The 15,265-nt window shown below is 33.8% G+C and overlaps 2 protein-coding genes across 3 annotated transcripts; one reads left to right on the forward strand and one right to left on the reverse strand.

Annotated features, from left to right (window-relative positions):
* Positions 1 to 3,120: 3,120 nt before the first annotated feature.
* On the forward strand, positions 3,121 to 6,913 carry LOC137658098 (uncharacterized). Of its 2 annotated transcripts, none has more exons than XM_068392789.1 (4): positions 3,121 to 3,258; positions 4,872 to 4,976; positions 5,398 to 5,699; positions 6,715 to 6,913. In XM_068392789.1, exons 1-4 carry the CDS (start codon positions 3,217 to 3,219, stop codon positions 6,848 to 6,850), a joined length of 585 nt encoding a protein of 194 aa, XP_068248890.1. In that variant the 5' UTR covers positions 3,121 to 3,216; the 3' UTR covers positions 6,851 to 6,913. The 2 variants fall into 2 exon arrangements, with proteins under 2 accessions (XP_068248890.1, XP_068248892.1); XM_068392791.1 differs by having other exon boundaries at positions 3,150 to 3,280.
* Positions 6,914 to 9,733: 2,820 nt separating this feature from the next.
* LOC137658100 (uncharacterized) lies at positions 9,734 to 15,264 on the reverse strand. The gene is made up of 4 exons (XM_068392792.1): positions 15,156 to 15,264; positions 11,408 to 11,548; positions 10,763 to 10,953; positions 9,734 to 9,915 (listed from the first exon to the last, which is right to left on the reverse strand). The coding sequence occupies exons 2-4, from the start codon at positions 11,546 to 11,548 to the stop codon at positions 9,777 to 9,779; spliced, it is 471 nt and encodes a 156-aa protein (XP_068248893.1). The 5' UTR covers positions 15,156 to 15,264; the 3' UTR covers positions 9,734 to 9,776.
* Between the last annotated feature and the right edge of the window lies 1 nt (position 15,265).

Consider the following 15,265-nt stretch of genomic DNA (forward strand, 5'->3'; position numbering starts at 1 on the left):
CATTGCCATTATTTCATATGCGCATTTTAAAGAGTTCCGCCAATGTTCACAATATTTATTTTGTTCCGCACGTTCCAAGCCTAAGAGGAACTAGAGGGGAATACTGTTCCAGCCTAAGAGTAACTCTGACATATCAAAGAGACAGACGGCTTACACTATGCTTCGAAAATGCCAGGGAAATTGTTTTTATAAATGTCAAAAGACTTCAGAGGGACTCTCGAATGAGAGGAAATGTTTGATATGAAATATGAGGTGGGAGAAGGAAAGGAACTACTACTACTATTACTACTGCTACTACTACTGCTATTACTACTACTACTACTACTACCACTACTACTACTACTAATAATAATAATAATAATAATAATAATATTGATAACTTCTGGGCTCAATCCCAATGTGAAGTACAAATTAATTTTTATTCTACAGGTGACATTGTTGAATAATAATAACAATAATAATAATAATAATAATAATAATAATAATAATAATAATAATAATAATAATAATAATAATAATAATAATAATAATAATAAATTCTGGGCTTAATCCCAATGTGTGGTACAAATTACTTTTTATTTTACAGGTGACATTGTTGAACAACAACAACAACAACAACAACAACAACAACAATAATAATAATAATAATAATAATAATAATAATAATAATAATAATAATAATAATAATAATAAATTCTGGGCTTAATCCCAATGTGTGGTACAAATTACTTTTTATTTTACAGGTGACATTGTTGAATAACAACAACAACAACAACAACAACAACAACAACAATAATAATAATAATAATAACAATAATAATAATAATAATAATAATAATAATAATAATAATAATAATAATAATAATAATAATGAATTCTGGGCTCAATCCCAATGCAAGGTACATTTTTTTTTTTATTCTACAGGTAACAGTGTTTATTTATAATAATAGTAATAATAATAATAATAATAATAATAATAATAATAATAATAATAATAATAATAATAATAATAAATTCTGGGCTTAATCCCAATGTGAGGTACAAATTTTTATTCTACAGGTGACATTGTTGAATAATAATGATAACAACAACAACAACAACAACAACAACAACAACAACAACAATAATAATAATAATAATAATAATAATAATAATAATAATAATAATAATAATTATATGAAAATGTATAGGATAATATCCAATAGAAGACAGCTTTCTACTATTGGCCTTATGGCTCAGATTCCTTTGTAATATATGGCATAAACGTTCACATATATTACATCTAACTAATTCAAGAAACAGTTGTTAACTGCAATGATCTGGCAATGACAAGGAATGAAAAATCCACTTGAAAATGAACATTCCATACTGACATATTGTAGAATGAAAGCAACGTTATTTTTCCATTGATTTATATATGCAATAAGAGGAAAAACTTTTTGTTATGCTGCACCGAGACTCTTCAACGACCTTCCAATTGATGTCAAGAATAGCAAAAATGTGGCAGCTTTCAAGAAAAACCTGAAGACTTATCTCTTTGGAAAACGTTATGATAGTGATCAGAAAACTATTATGCCTGAATACAAATGCTAGCAAATAAATGGAAAGATACAGAGCAAAATATAAACTGGAAAGAAATTATTTTCACACACCAAGGCCCGCCTGAACAGACTCTTAGTGTCTGATGGAGGGCGAGAAATAAACCCCTAAAAGTAAAAGTAAGTAAAGTATGTCTTGGTCCCCCAAGCTAACTGAACCGTGTGGTGGTTAATACCCTAGGAAAGTTAGTTATTTTTCATACAAGTTGATACCATATCCCTTCGGAATGAGCATTACATTCCATGATATCCTACAAGAAATTAAGAAAAATACTGACGAGGCAACAAGAAAATTCAACTAACCATAAATTGGATCAAAGAGGATTTTTGGAATTGTTCCACCGAGTGATGTTTAATTTTGTTTATCATATGTTCAATTGAATAAATCATCAAATTGATTGTCAGTAGATTTTTTCTCTCTCGGGTATTAATGGGATGAATTACAGTATTGATTATTGTTCAGTTTACTCATTGTTGGTGGTCAGGCTTAGTTTAAGTGAAATTATTATTATTATTATTATTATTATTATTATTATTATTATTATTATTATTATTATTATTATTATTATTATTAATAATAATAATAATAATACTAGCCAAGTTACAACTCTTGTTGGAAAAGCAAGATGCTATAAGCCCAAGGGCTCCAATAGGGAAAAATAGCCCAGTGAGGAAAGAAAATAAGGAAATAAATAAATGATAAGAACAAATTATCAATAAATCGTTCTAAAATCAGTAACAACGTCAAAATAGATATGTCATATATAAATTATAAAAAGACTTATGTCAGCCTGCTCAACATGAAAACATTTGCTGCAACTTTGAACTTTTGAAGTTCTACTGATTCAGCTACCCGATTAGGAAGATCCTTCCACAATTTGGTCACAGCTGGAATAAAACTTCTAGAATACTGTGTAGTATTGAGCCTCATGATGGAGAATTCCTGGCTATTAAAATTAACTGCCTGCCTAGTATTATGAACAGGATGGAATTGTCCAGAAAGATCTGAATGTAAAGGATGGTCAGAGTTATGAAAAATCTTATGCAACATGCATAATGAACTAATTGAACGACGGTGCCAAAGATTAATATCTAGATCAGGAATAAGAAATTTAATAGACCGTAAGTTTCTGTCCAACAAATTAAGATGAGAATCAGCAGTTGAAGACCAGAAAGGAGAACAATACTAGAAACAGGGTAGAATTAAAGAATTAAAACACTTCTTCAGAATAGATTGATCACCAAAAATCTTGAAAGACTTTCTCAATAAGCCATTTTTTTGTGCAATTGAAATTCCAAACGTATGAAATATTACAGCGGTGATGAATGTGTTACAACTGAGATGGTGTGGGCACGTGTTGAAGATGGATGGTGGGGAGGGAGTGAGGAGGGCTTAGAGGGAAATTCAAAACCAAGAGCTAAAATTAAAGATCTCATTAAGGACGGAACTCTCTCTCATAGATGGCGCTTGCATATCTTAGCCCGTGAACAATGACTGTTCCTTATCCACACTCCACAGGTTATCTAATTCCATGTCCTTTGGACCAATCTTATAGAAATTAGTTCATATAAGGAAGATGAAAAGGTTTTAGGTTACTCGAGTACCCTCAACCACTTTATGCATTTATCAGTTTGGTTGTGTTCATCTTGGTATTCGAAGGTTTGTTGATCTGTATTGCAATGTGAGTAGCAGTGGTAACTTGATAGTAATTGCGGAATTAACTACAGAAGAAAGTCATTAGTTGTGTGTTAGTGTCATTGTGTTATTATAAGGGGCGATTTTCTCTATTCGTAGTTAAAGCTTTGGGTTAAATTCCTGTGGACGATTTTAAAATTTTGCCAGTACTTATTTTATGACCTTTTTTTTTTATATTGTAAAGTAATCTTTTTCTCGTTTCAGTAATTTTTGATTACTTAAATTGCTTTGCTCGTGTATGCTCATTTTGTTTAATAATATTGGTATAGCCTTAAAACTGTGTACACCAGATTTTTTTTTTCAGTTTGTAATTTCTATGTTTTCTCTGATGGTTGCTTTTTTTTTTCTCCATCTACTGGTGTTAAAATGTCTTATTTTTATACTTGCTGATGCCTAGCTATTGTTTATGAATTTGTGTTATAGTACCAAGGTAATGTTACAAAAAAATAATTGTTGGCGACGAGCTAAGTTTTTAATATATCCTCGTTTCAGCCAAATTCTGATTAATTATAAAGATTTTGAGACGATTTATACCAAATTTAGTGACTCTTTTGCTAGTTAACGGTTACGGAAACTTTCGCCATCATATTATTCCTGATTATTTTAAGGTTTTACCTGCGTTGTTATATTAGTTTTTCTTCCGATGGTGATTTGGCGTTTGTCAATACCCAGTGGGTATTGGTATCTGAAATACCTGATCATTCATATTTTTAGGGGGTTTGAAGTTTATAGAAAAAAAAATTGAAAACGTGAGTGATTGCGTCATAAGATTGTCCATTTAACTGGGTTTTGGAACATTAATGCCTTTCTAAAATCTGCATATTTGTAGTTGACTGCCATGGTTTGCTCTGCCGTCTTGCAGTGATTGTTGCCTCTCATGTTTTGAAGTTAAGTCCCATGGACATATAGTAAATTTTCAGATCGATCCCAAACCTGTAAATTATGGTTCTATCAAAGGTGAAATGATTAACCAAAATGTTATGGAATTATTTATCAAAATGCAAGTCTACAGTAAACTGGGCTAACGTGCGTATCGAAACCTAATCCTGGCCACAACATAGAAAGGAAAGTATTTTAATCGCCAGCGAATCTAGCGTACAGAAGAGCAAATCACACTAATAAGCTCAATCGAGCATCGAGTTAGTCGTAATAATATGACTGCTATAAATGAAAAATTCGAAGAAATTGAATAAAAAATCTTTCTTCACGACCGGAGTCTGTTTTGATTACGGTAACATATTGTATTATGATTGTTTTGCTTAAAGCTTTTAATAATTTTTCCAGTCTTCTGTATCCTCCTACCCAAACACCTCAGTTTCCCACTGTGGAACCTCCTTATTGTAGTTGAGGGGGATTCCTGTCTCTTAAACCTAATTATTTGCATCTGAAAATCTTTTTTTAATACTCAAAACTAGTAATTTTTTTCATATTTGATTTGATATCCACATTAGGATGAAACTGCAATTTTAGATTTTATTTTAGTTAGTAGAAAATCATTCTAGCTAGCATTTGAATCTTTAAAATCAAATACCATCCCAAATATCTGGATTGTTTTAATTAGTTTATATTTCTTATAGATGATCACGTTGTTTCTTCTATTATCAATTGGCATGAGCTTCGCTCATACAACGGAAAGTTATGATGCTGACATGGGATGGGAGCTAGTTGGCGACTTAATTGATGTAAGTTTACTACAACAATGTAAGTCATAGATTACTGTATCAACACCAGTGTTAAATTAAAGATCATTGTTGCTTTGAGGTGAAGTCTTTCGTAAAAATTTTGCCTATTGTCTTACGAAACTTGTTGCTAAACTATAATTTGACCCTAATATATTTTGAATACCATCACTACTATAAATCGTAAATACTTCTATTTCGAGTGATTCAATGTTAAATATTTGTTATGACTCTAAACTATGCTTTTATTTACTTCAAAAGATTAAATGGTAAATCTTTGACTCGAAACTATGATTTTTGATACTTCAAAAGATTAATCTACAAGGTAAAAAGTTAGGTCTCTAATATTTCTTTTAAATTAAAGTTTGCATCGTTTAGAAGAATTTAGTAAAATTTTAGTCATAACTTCTTACTATAATCTCAGGAAACTTATAACGATACTGCACAACCATTGGACGACTCTCACGAGGGTCTCTTGGATGCTGAAGACCCTCCCGTCTTCTCTGATGAAATGTGCTCAGAGATGTTGAAGTATTATGATGAACAGAAGATGGAAAAGATGGGAAAAACTGAAGGTGCATTGAACGATGAGACGCTTGACCAGCCGAGTGGGTTCTTGGGCTCTGGACTTTACGGAAATAGACCGTATGGATTTCCTTACGGAAATCGCTACAGACCTTATTACAATGGCCCTTATGGATCCTATGGCCGGTGTCTTAGGACTGGGTAAGTAAAGTTCCTTTTTTTATCGCACTTGCCAGTTTACAATGGTGGTTAAATTTTTCCCGTGGATCTTAATACTTCAGGAATTTACTAGAATGTCATCATATTGCTTAAATATTTTTGAAAATGTCATCTTGTTCAACTCTTTTTAACTTTTACGAAAAGATTGCTATGGAATGTAATTCACAGCTGTTAACTTTGAAAATGTATAGAAATATCATATGAACTTCGAGACTGGTTTTAAATAACTTCAGATTTAAGAGACCAACCTGCTAACTTAGCTTCGACTTCATTTGAAACAAAACTTGGTTTTCTGACCTAGTTATACCTTTTCTCATTTGACACAGATTAGTTTTTGTTAAAAATTAACATTTAGTAACTTTACGAAGAGTTTTGATTAACATAGCAACACTATCTAGACATTTAGTAACTTTACGAACAGTTTTGATAAACATAGCAACGCTATTTTTGTTATTTGATATTTAGTAAGTTAATAGTCAAGAAATTTTGTTGATTGACAAAGCAACACTATTTGTCATTTGACATTTAGTAACTTTGGTGTGAAGAATTTTGCTGTATTTTCCAAACTTAAGAATTGACTGCTATTATCTGTGACCTGTCAATTTTAATGAAAATAGCAACTTGGTAATTACCTAACTTTGGATTTTCTTGATGTAGAATTGGCTCTATCTGCTGTTATCCCCTGTGACCTGTCCATTTTAATGAAAATAGCAACTTAGTAATCACTTGACTGTAATTTAGATTTGGCTCCATCTGCTGTTATCCCTGTGACCTGTCCATTTTAATGAAAATAGCAACTTAGTAATTACTTAACTAAAATGTAGAATTGGCTCCATCTGCTGTTATCCCTGTGACCTGTCCATTTTAATGAAAATAGCAACTTAGTAATTACTTAACTAAAATGTAGACTTGGCTCCATCTGCTGTTATTATATCTGACTTTTTCATTTTAATTTAAATAGTAACTTGGAGTAATTACTTAACTTTGTATTTCGCAGGCGTTATGGTGGTTACTCATTATGCTATGGTCGCCGCCGTGTACAATATGGGCCTTACACTTACTGCTGTCGGGTACGCTACCTACGTCCGTTCGTCTTGAGGAGAGGTCGATATGTCAGATGCCGGTGCTACTAGCTTGTAACCTTAACTATAGAAAAGTATTTATATAGATCTGGAAAAACAAAATTTTAAATGATAGCCTTGGTTTTATTCAACTTCGTATGGGACTTCTCTTGAAAGGAATGTTGGAATGAAGGAAGTTAGTATGAACAGAGTAAATTACTTTTAATTTAAAATTAATCCTTGGTCAATTTAAATGAATGTTACCAATCAAAGCCTCTGAAATAATTGTGCAATATTGTAATGTAACTGGTGGTTTTTTATAACTATACACCAATATTTATGAAGTTTTATTTTACATTACTGGGCAAATTATCTTAATTCGGGCTCTGCTTTTCCATGCGGGTATCCCTTCCAGTAAAAGCATCAGACTGCTCGGGTGGTCACAACATGGGAACATTGTTTGATAATTTCACGTTGAAAGCATTACTATATTTTCAATGATCAGTGTACTGTAAACTGAATGACGTTTCAATAATGATAGTACTAACACTAAAAAATTTCCCTGATTTATTTCATTTTAGGAAAATTAATTAAACTCACTCCATTTACTTCGTGCTAAAGTCCTCACCCATGTAGTCCTTAAACTCTAGTCACTTGTGAAGCCCACCTGAACGTTCTGTGAACAAAGTCACTTGCAGACCCCACCTGAACGTTCGGTGAACTAACTTTCCTGATTTCATCCAAGTGTCATAAGTTTAATTTCTGATGCCTGCCATTTAAAACTATCCTTCTGAAGGCTGTTCTTATACTTGAGATATGGATCATTATGACAATGAAAGTGTCCTTACGTGTTACCATCTCATTTAAGCCTTTTTATAGGTTTGCTTAAGAAAAAAGAACTTGCTGAAACTTTTAAAGGGATAACTGAAATTTTATAACCCAAGAAACTGCACCTTGGAAATGGGGCAAAAATCTTTCTGTAGTCAGGAAGTGTTACATTGTAGGACTTGAACCTCCTATCTATGGAGTTTTAATTACTTTTAAATAAAGGAGATACCATGACAGTCTGCGTCAAATACGCCATGCAAAGATACCTAATCATTACAGCAGATGCCCTGCTGTTTGCTAAAACCTTGTCCTTTTAGAGAAGTCTTAAAGCAGAGCGCTAAAAACCAGTTACCCCTATACGTGCATCTGATAGTATAGCTTGTCTAATGGATCACACAAGCTAATGAATCACTTCTCAAAGTTTAGCCAAGAAAATATAAAGAACAAAGTCCATCCATCCACAGGTAGGTGAATTTTACCGCACGAATATCCTATGTCAAGAGTTTCCCTCACTGCAATCACTTATGAAGGCTTCAGTTCCTTAATTCGCGCTATTCGCGCACTTAAGTTTCTTTATTGAAAATCAAAAAATCACGTATAAAGTTTACAATACCACAATCATGCTGCGTCGAAGTGGCTCCTTACTGCAGACTGGTCAGTAATTACCTACAAGCCGAAACTTCCGTGTCTTATATAGCTCGGTGTGTGGATAAGCTTTCGGCCAGAGTTCATTTTTTTTTTCACACAATGGGGGGTCTCCACACCGCTGGTATAGTTAACGAAACCAGACTATTTTTCTGTCGCCAACACATTTTACTGATTTTATGTTATGAGCGAGCTTTAGTTAAATTCTTTTGAGTGGGATTTAGTGAATTTCAAATGTTAAATAGCCAGATATATTTATAAAGGACCAGGTAAATCTAGTAAACTAGTTTTCCATAAATGTTGGATGAGGAAAGTTTTAAATTTGACAAATACTAAATTCATTTTCTTTATCATACACTTAACCCAATCTTCATACCACAGCAAACTTCTTCCCAGCCTCTTTTAGTCAGGGCAATATACATTGGTATCAAAAACGTTATTGGTAAGACAAATGAGTATTTACCATGAAAGTTCAGATTTATATTAATCATAGAATCAAACTTGTGAAATGACTAAAGTTTATTATTATATTTTTCCCCAGCCATCCGTCGGCAGAATTAAAAGTTTTGCAAGAAATCCTATAATCTTCAGATTAAAGTTATTAGTTTGAGCACCGTTAACTAAATTTGTATTTGACTGCACATCCTAATGAACATATCCCAATTTGTAGTCGGTAATGTTCTAAACGTAAAATGCCAAGGTATTAAAAAACAACAAGCTTTTTAAACGAACAAAAACTTACAAAATACCATCAACCAAGTTCCAGGTTTGTATAGCAAGTTCTTTTCCATCTTTACAAGACTTTCAGACTTCACAAATATCCAATACTAGAGATCCAACTTAGGTCTAATTTGGCAAGAAACTTGGCAAATCGGCAAGAAACTTGGCAAATCTCAAACTTATAACAAATCAAATCTTCTTTGTGGATTTGCATAAGAGCCCTTGAGTAGGGTAAACTCTTCACACTTTTGTACAAAGTGACAAACACACAAATTATACAATGATCGTAAAATTCAGATATAATCCAGTCATTAATTAGCAACTAAGTTGAATCAAGGGTTCTCAGTAGAGGATCCATTAAGTCTTACTCTATATATTGGCTTTAAGTCCGGACAGTAATATTCTTATTTGGCAAAGATAATATGTTAACCACTAAAAACTATAGGTTTCCCGATATCTTGTGCTCAAAAAATATTTCCAATATCATTAATTGCCACACCATAAAGTTTCAAAACAGCAAATTACTCTAGGTGCTACCTCAAATTTTGTATGATTTACACAAAAACAACTTTATGACAAAACTAAAAAATGAAAGTGTAAAGTTTGAAATATTAAAATTCTGTAACAAAAAAAAAAAAAGAATATTTGAGCTTCAAGAGCTCAAAATATTTGAAATGCTCAGCCATACGATAGCATAACTAGCTTTAAGTTTGTTTTGGACCTGTTTAGGACCCATTCAAGGAGTAAAACAAATAAGGGAAATGCAGCTCAAAATTTTACTTCAACAAAGACAGTAATAATACACTTATAAAAAGGCGCACCTACACCGTATAAAGTTAATATTTCTTGTGAGAAGAGGGCTCATAGCAGGGTTAGAACAGCAATATCTAAAGCCTCTGTAGTTTGTGAAACGTGGTCCTCTACAAAGGTAATAAAATCCGAACCTGAAATTTAAATAAAACAGATTAGGTATTTTAAGCAAAACTAAATTTATTGATGCCTAAATAGAGTAGTAAAGATTCTTATTTGATAAAAAATATCTGTAATAAGTCATCGGTCCACAACAGTCTCTCTCCCACAACCTGGTCCACAACAGTCTCTCTCCCACAACCTGGTCCACAACAGTCTCTCTCCCACAACCTGGTCCACAACAGTCTCTCTCCCACAACCTGGTCCACAACAGTCTCTCTCCCACAACCTGGTCCACAACAGTCTCTCTCCCACAACCTGGTCCACAACAGTCTCTCTCCCACAACCTGGTCCACAACAGTCTCTCTCCCACAACCTGGTCCACAACAGTCTCTCTCCCACAACCTGGTCCACAACAGTCTCTCTCCCACAACCTGGTCCACAACAGTCTCTCTCCCACAACCTGGTCCACAACAGTCTCTCTCCCACAACCTGGTCCACAACAGTCTCTCTCCCACAACCTGGTCCACAACAGTCTCTCTCCCACAACCTGGTCAACAACAGTCTCTCTCCCACAACCTGGTCAACAACAGTCTCTCTCCCACAACCTGGTCAACAACAGTCTCTCTCCCACAACCTGGTCAACAACAGTCTCTTCCATAAATAAAATCCTTCTCAGTGACCTAGTATTCCGTTACAGTATTTTATTATACTACACAGGAACTTATTAAATAAAACTTGAACTTATTAAATAAAACTTTAAACTTAATCTGCCAAGCACCTATTGCTAAGCCTCATACTAATAAAAGTTATGAACTTAATTCCTAAATAAACAGTAAAATTCCAACATTAAAATTTATACAAAATAGATTTAATCCTCACCTTGTTCTAAGGCATCTAGGGTAGCGCAAAGAAGGCTGATCCAATTTTAATTCGCTTAAGGTACTATTGAAGTGTTCAGGCATATCAGTGTATATTCCTATGAGAGAGTGGCACAGATCATCAGAGAGTACCATAGGATCATTTGCGTCATTCAGTACCTCCTCTTCATTTGTATTAGTCACATTGTAATCCTGAAAGGAGTTTATATAGTCAAGTTACTTTAAAACAGCTTTGAAAATATCTGGAAACTTGATCCTGAAAGATTCAGTTAAGTTACTTTTAAAACTGCTTAGAAAATATCTGTAAACTTAATCCTGAAAGATTTCATAGTTAGGTTGCTTTAAAACAGCTTTGAAAATATCTGTAAACTTGATGCTGAAAGACTTCATACAGTCAAAGTTACTTTAAAAGTGCTCTAAAAATATCAGAAAACTTTAATCTTTAAAGACTTCATAGAGTTAAGTTACTTTAAAAAGTTTTTAAAACTGCTTTGAAAATGTCTGGAAATTTAAATCCACAAAAGTAATTCAGTTGTTACTTTAAAAGAGCTTTAAATTTTTATCAGGAAACTGGTCAGAAGGACTTTAAGTTTTGTTTAAAAAAAAATTAAAGACTACAGAACAGGTTAAAACCACTTCAACTCACATGAACTAACTCTCCAACAGCTACCCACTCGGTAGAATCATCATCAGTAGCGTCAAGGCTTTCGTGAATGTTCTTAGCTTGGTCTGGCATACCCACCACATAGCCAAGGATCGTTAAGAGTACTAAAACCTTTACAGCCATCTGCAAGGGGTAAAAGTTTAAGTACAAGGAAAGCCCGTAAAAAATAAATTTAAAAGATATCTACAGTTTCTCTTAATTTGTTGTTTAGCATCCCCTAGTTTGTGTATTACACCGATTACAATTTGTTACAAGAATGTGTTTTATTAAAAGTATCCGCCTACACAGATTACCATTTAGTTACTCTAAGATAAACCATTGTGTTTAATGGAAGGTATCTGCCATGTTAAATAGGCATTTTTGTTAAATTCAAATAAGTGGACAACATTCGATGGAAGGTATTTGCCATGTTAAATAAGCATTTTTGCTAAATTCAAAGTGGACAACATTTTATGTCTTTAACGTACTTAGATAAGATTTAAAGCTAATCTAGATATTAAGAAATACTTCCTCTACCATTAGTTTTGTTTAATTACCTCAACTAAGAATGAACTTACGGTCTTAAGCTTCTTGTAATTGCATACTTTCGAGCTCAATACCATATTCTAATAGCTAGGGCAGGCAAAGTTACAGAACTAATAGAGTTTCAAGAGCTTACCAAAAACATTTCCAAATTTATAAAACATTTATATAAATAAGCTGCACGTTCTAGTATTTATTACACAATAGTTTTAGTAAAAAGTTTTCGAAGATCAATCCCAAAACCATTTAACATTTTAAGGTAAAAAGTTTTTATTCCTCTTCAATCGTTACAAGTTAATTATTATCTGAAATAGCTCTTAATTTATCGAGGACAGTTGCAGTTAATCATGGGAAAGCACTAAGTGCTGATAAAAAAAGTTTCTAGAAATTAATAAAAATTAAAAAGTTACTTCATTCAAAGTATTGTTGGCCATACCCATTGAAATCCAACTTAACTTGAGAAACTTTTTAAGCAAGTCTTGCCCTTTAACAACAGACTTAAAAGTCATTAAAAATTTTAAAGGAAGTCTAGCCTTTAATAATATAAACCTTAACTCAAAAACTAAATTTTATAAAAAAATTAGCACCCAGAGATTCCGATTATTTTTAACTCACAAAAATTCCCACATACAGTACTATATTTGTAATGCAGGTCGGTCCTAGAAAATTTACCTTTGGGAAACTTTAAGAAAAACCTAAAACTCTTGAATGTTCCACTCCGTAAAATGCCAAGTAAGAAAACACTGGTACAAACTAAAGTCACTTTAGTCCAAAAAATGTAAGTAGCCAGCTTGAGCGTAGATCAAATCAGAGTAGGTAACTTAGCAAAAAATTATGAAATCTTATAAAACTAATTATGACAGCAAAGTTAGTTTTAACAGCAAAGTTAGTTTTAACAATTTGAGCCAGTTTAGTAAAATAGGCTACAGGCGGCTGCGACAATCACAGCTAAGGCTCTAATACTGGACGTGCACAATCCCTACTGACGAAGGGACCACCAAGAGTCTATACCCACACGATGTTAGTGATAAGAGGTCTCAAACGAACCAGTCTGGTTTTCATGAAGACTAAACCAATACCTGTTAATATGAAAGTATGAAAATAAAATTAAATGTTGAACATTCAAAGGATTAAGAAATATGTGAACGCTAGTGCTATGGCCTCACCCTGACCTCTCCAGGCCCTTCAAGCGAAGAGCCTAGACTAGACAGTCTGCTAAGTCACAAGTCGAGAAACATATGGTTACTCAAACAAAAGCCATTAGATTGGGGTACACTGTATAGCCCCAAATACAGTGTCGATCACGGACATCGTACAATCATGATTGACAGTATTTGGACATTCACAAGAAGAAAAAACTGGTAGACACATTCCGAGCAGGTGTTATTAGCCCCAAACAAGGGTCAGGATGACAGGTCAAGGGGTGGCTAATACGGTATGACTGACGCAAAGCCCAGTACCAGAATAAATTTCAGCCATGAACTTCTTTCAACTATATCAACCTTCACAGTAAACACATACAGGTACCGGTCTTTAAATCAGTCACAGGTGTCATCTTTTAGAGCCTTCACAGTACTTAAAAATATTTTAACATACCATGTAGGACAACTGGGATCACAGACACTACGGACAACCACACTTAACTTCTGAAGTTCTTATGCGACTAGAAAAACAGTTAAGCTACCAACTCTTTTTCAAGTCTTTGCAGGCTAAAGCAAAGCCCGATTAGCCTACCAATATTGATCAGATTAAAATTTGCTCGACACCGTGTCAGAAGCGTACCTGCAGGGCAGTAGACTCGCTCACCGAGGAAATAAAGTTTGAAAACTTTTAATCTTCCATAAGGCTGATATTACTTCAGGAAAAAATTAAAACACTTCCTCTCAAAGTATCATGCTTGGCAGTACTAAATAACAGAAATTTACTCAATAATGAATGAGCACAAAGCACGTTGTGGCACTTTCTACTGGAAAGTCCTAACCCACTAGCATGTCCACACTTGTCCCCTCGAGTGTTTTTTTTATTTCCTGCAGAAAACATTAAAAATATATACTCACGGACATTGGCACTATGGTAAAATTAAAGCCGAAAACAAAGATCTACCAACAGATGGCAGGGACAGGGTGTTTGGTGGCAGTTTAGTTAAAAAACGCCAAACTTAGCCAATAAAAAATTAGGGTATATAGAAAAACTTTAATAACTACCTTTGCTCTCCTTTCAAATATAGTTAGAATATATCCTAATATATTTTACAGTAATGGGGGGCACCCAGTGGGAACTAAGGGTTTTGGATAAGGAAAACTTACTGGCGAATAGATGAATGGTAATATTAAACCTATTTCTCTTTGACAAACCCACGAAAAATATGCACAAAGATGGGGAATTCTAGGTTAGATCTTCAGAAGCAAAACACACTAGACATTAAAAGCACAATCATTGAATGATAATGTTTAAAGTTATATAAAAATTTTCAATGTGGGAGACTGAACAACTTAGATTTTACTTTTGGATTTTTTCCAAGTCGTGAGGAAAATTCCCTCTACGGCAATGTTTACTTTTAATGAACCCTTAACCAAAAAAAACGGAATGCAGATCTCACCCCTGTACCAATTGCCATTAGACTAAAGGGGAGTTTGAAGATAAACAGAGAAGCAGAATTCAGAGTAACAATGACAATTAGATAGTGTGACTAAAAGGGGCCGGGGGAGGAGGGGGGGGGGTATGCGGCAAAGACACTGGAAACAAACATCTTGAGTAATAAGTCAAAACCTAAACACGCCAGAGTAACCAACCACGGGAAAATAAACACGCCAGAGCAATCAATCACAGGAAAATAAACACGCCAAAGTAATCACCGGAAACTAGACAGTAACCCATAACGCCAGAGTAAACAAACACTACAAAATAAAGCACGCCAGGGTAATCAATCACTGGAAACTAAACACGCCAGAGTAATCAATCACTGAAAACTAAACACCAGAGTAATCAATCACTGAAAACTAGACACCAGAGTAATCAATCACTGGAAACTAGACACCAGAGTAATCAATCACTGGAAACTAGACACACCAGAGTAATCAATCACTGGAACTAACAACAGTGATCCTCAGTGGAAGTACCACGGCAGAGTAATTATCAATGGAGGCAATAGTCGCATAAAACCGCAACATATAAAAAAAACGTAAAATATACAGAAACTAAAACTTACCGGTAATATAACACAATTCAACCTCCAAACACAATTAAAGATTTAACACTTCTCTGTCTACGTATTAAGACACTACTGCCAATGTATACTTTCTACCCACCTACTTCAAC

The sequence above is a fragment of the Palaemon carinicauda genome, chromosome 19, assembly GCF_036898095.1.
Source record: "Palaemon carinicauda isolate YSFRI2023 chromosome 19, ASM3689809v2, whole genome shotgun sequence".
NCBI classification, from domain to species: domain Eukaryota; kingdom Metazoa; phylum Arthropoda; class Malacostraca; order Decapoda; family Palaemonidae; genus Palaemon; species Palaemon carinicauda.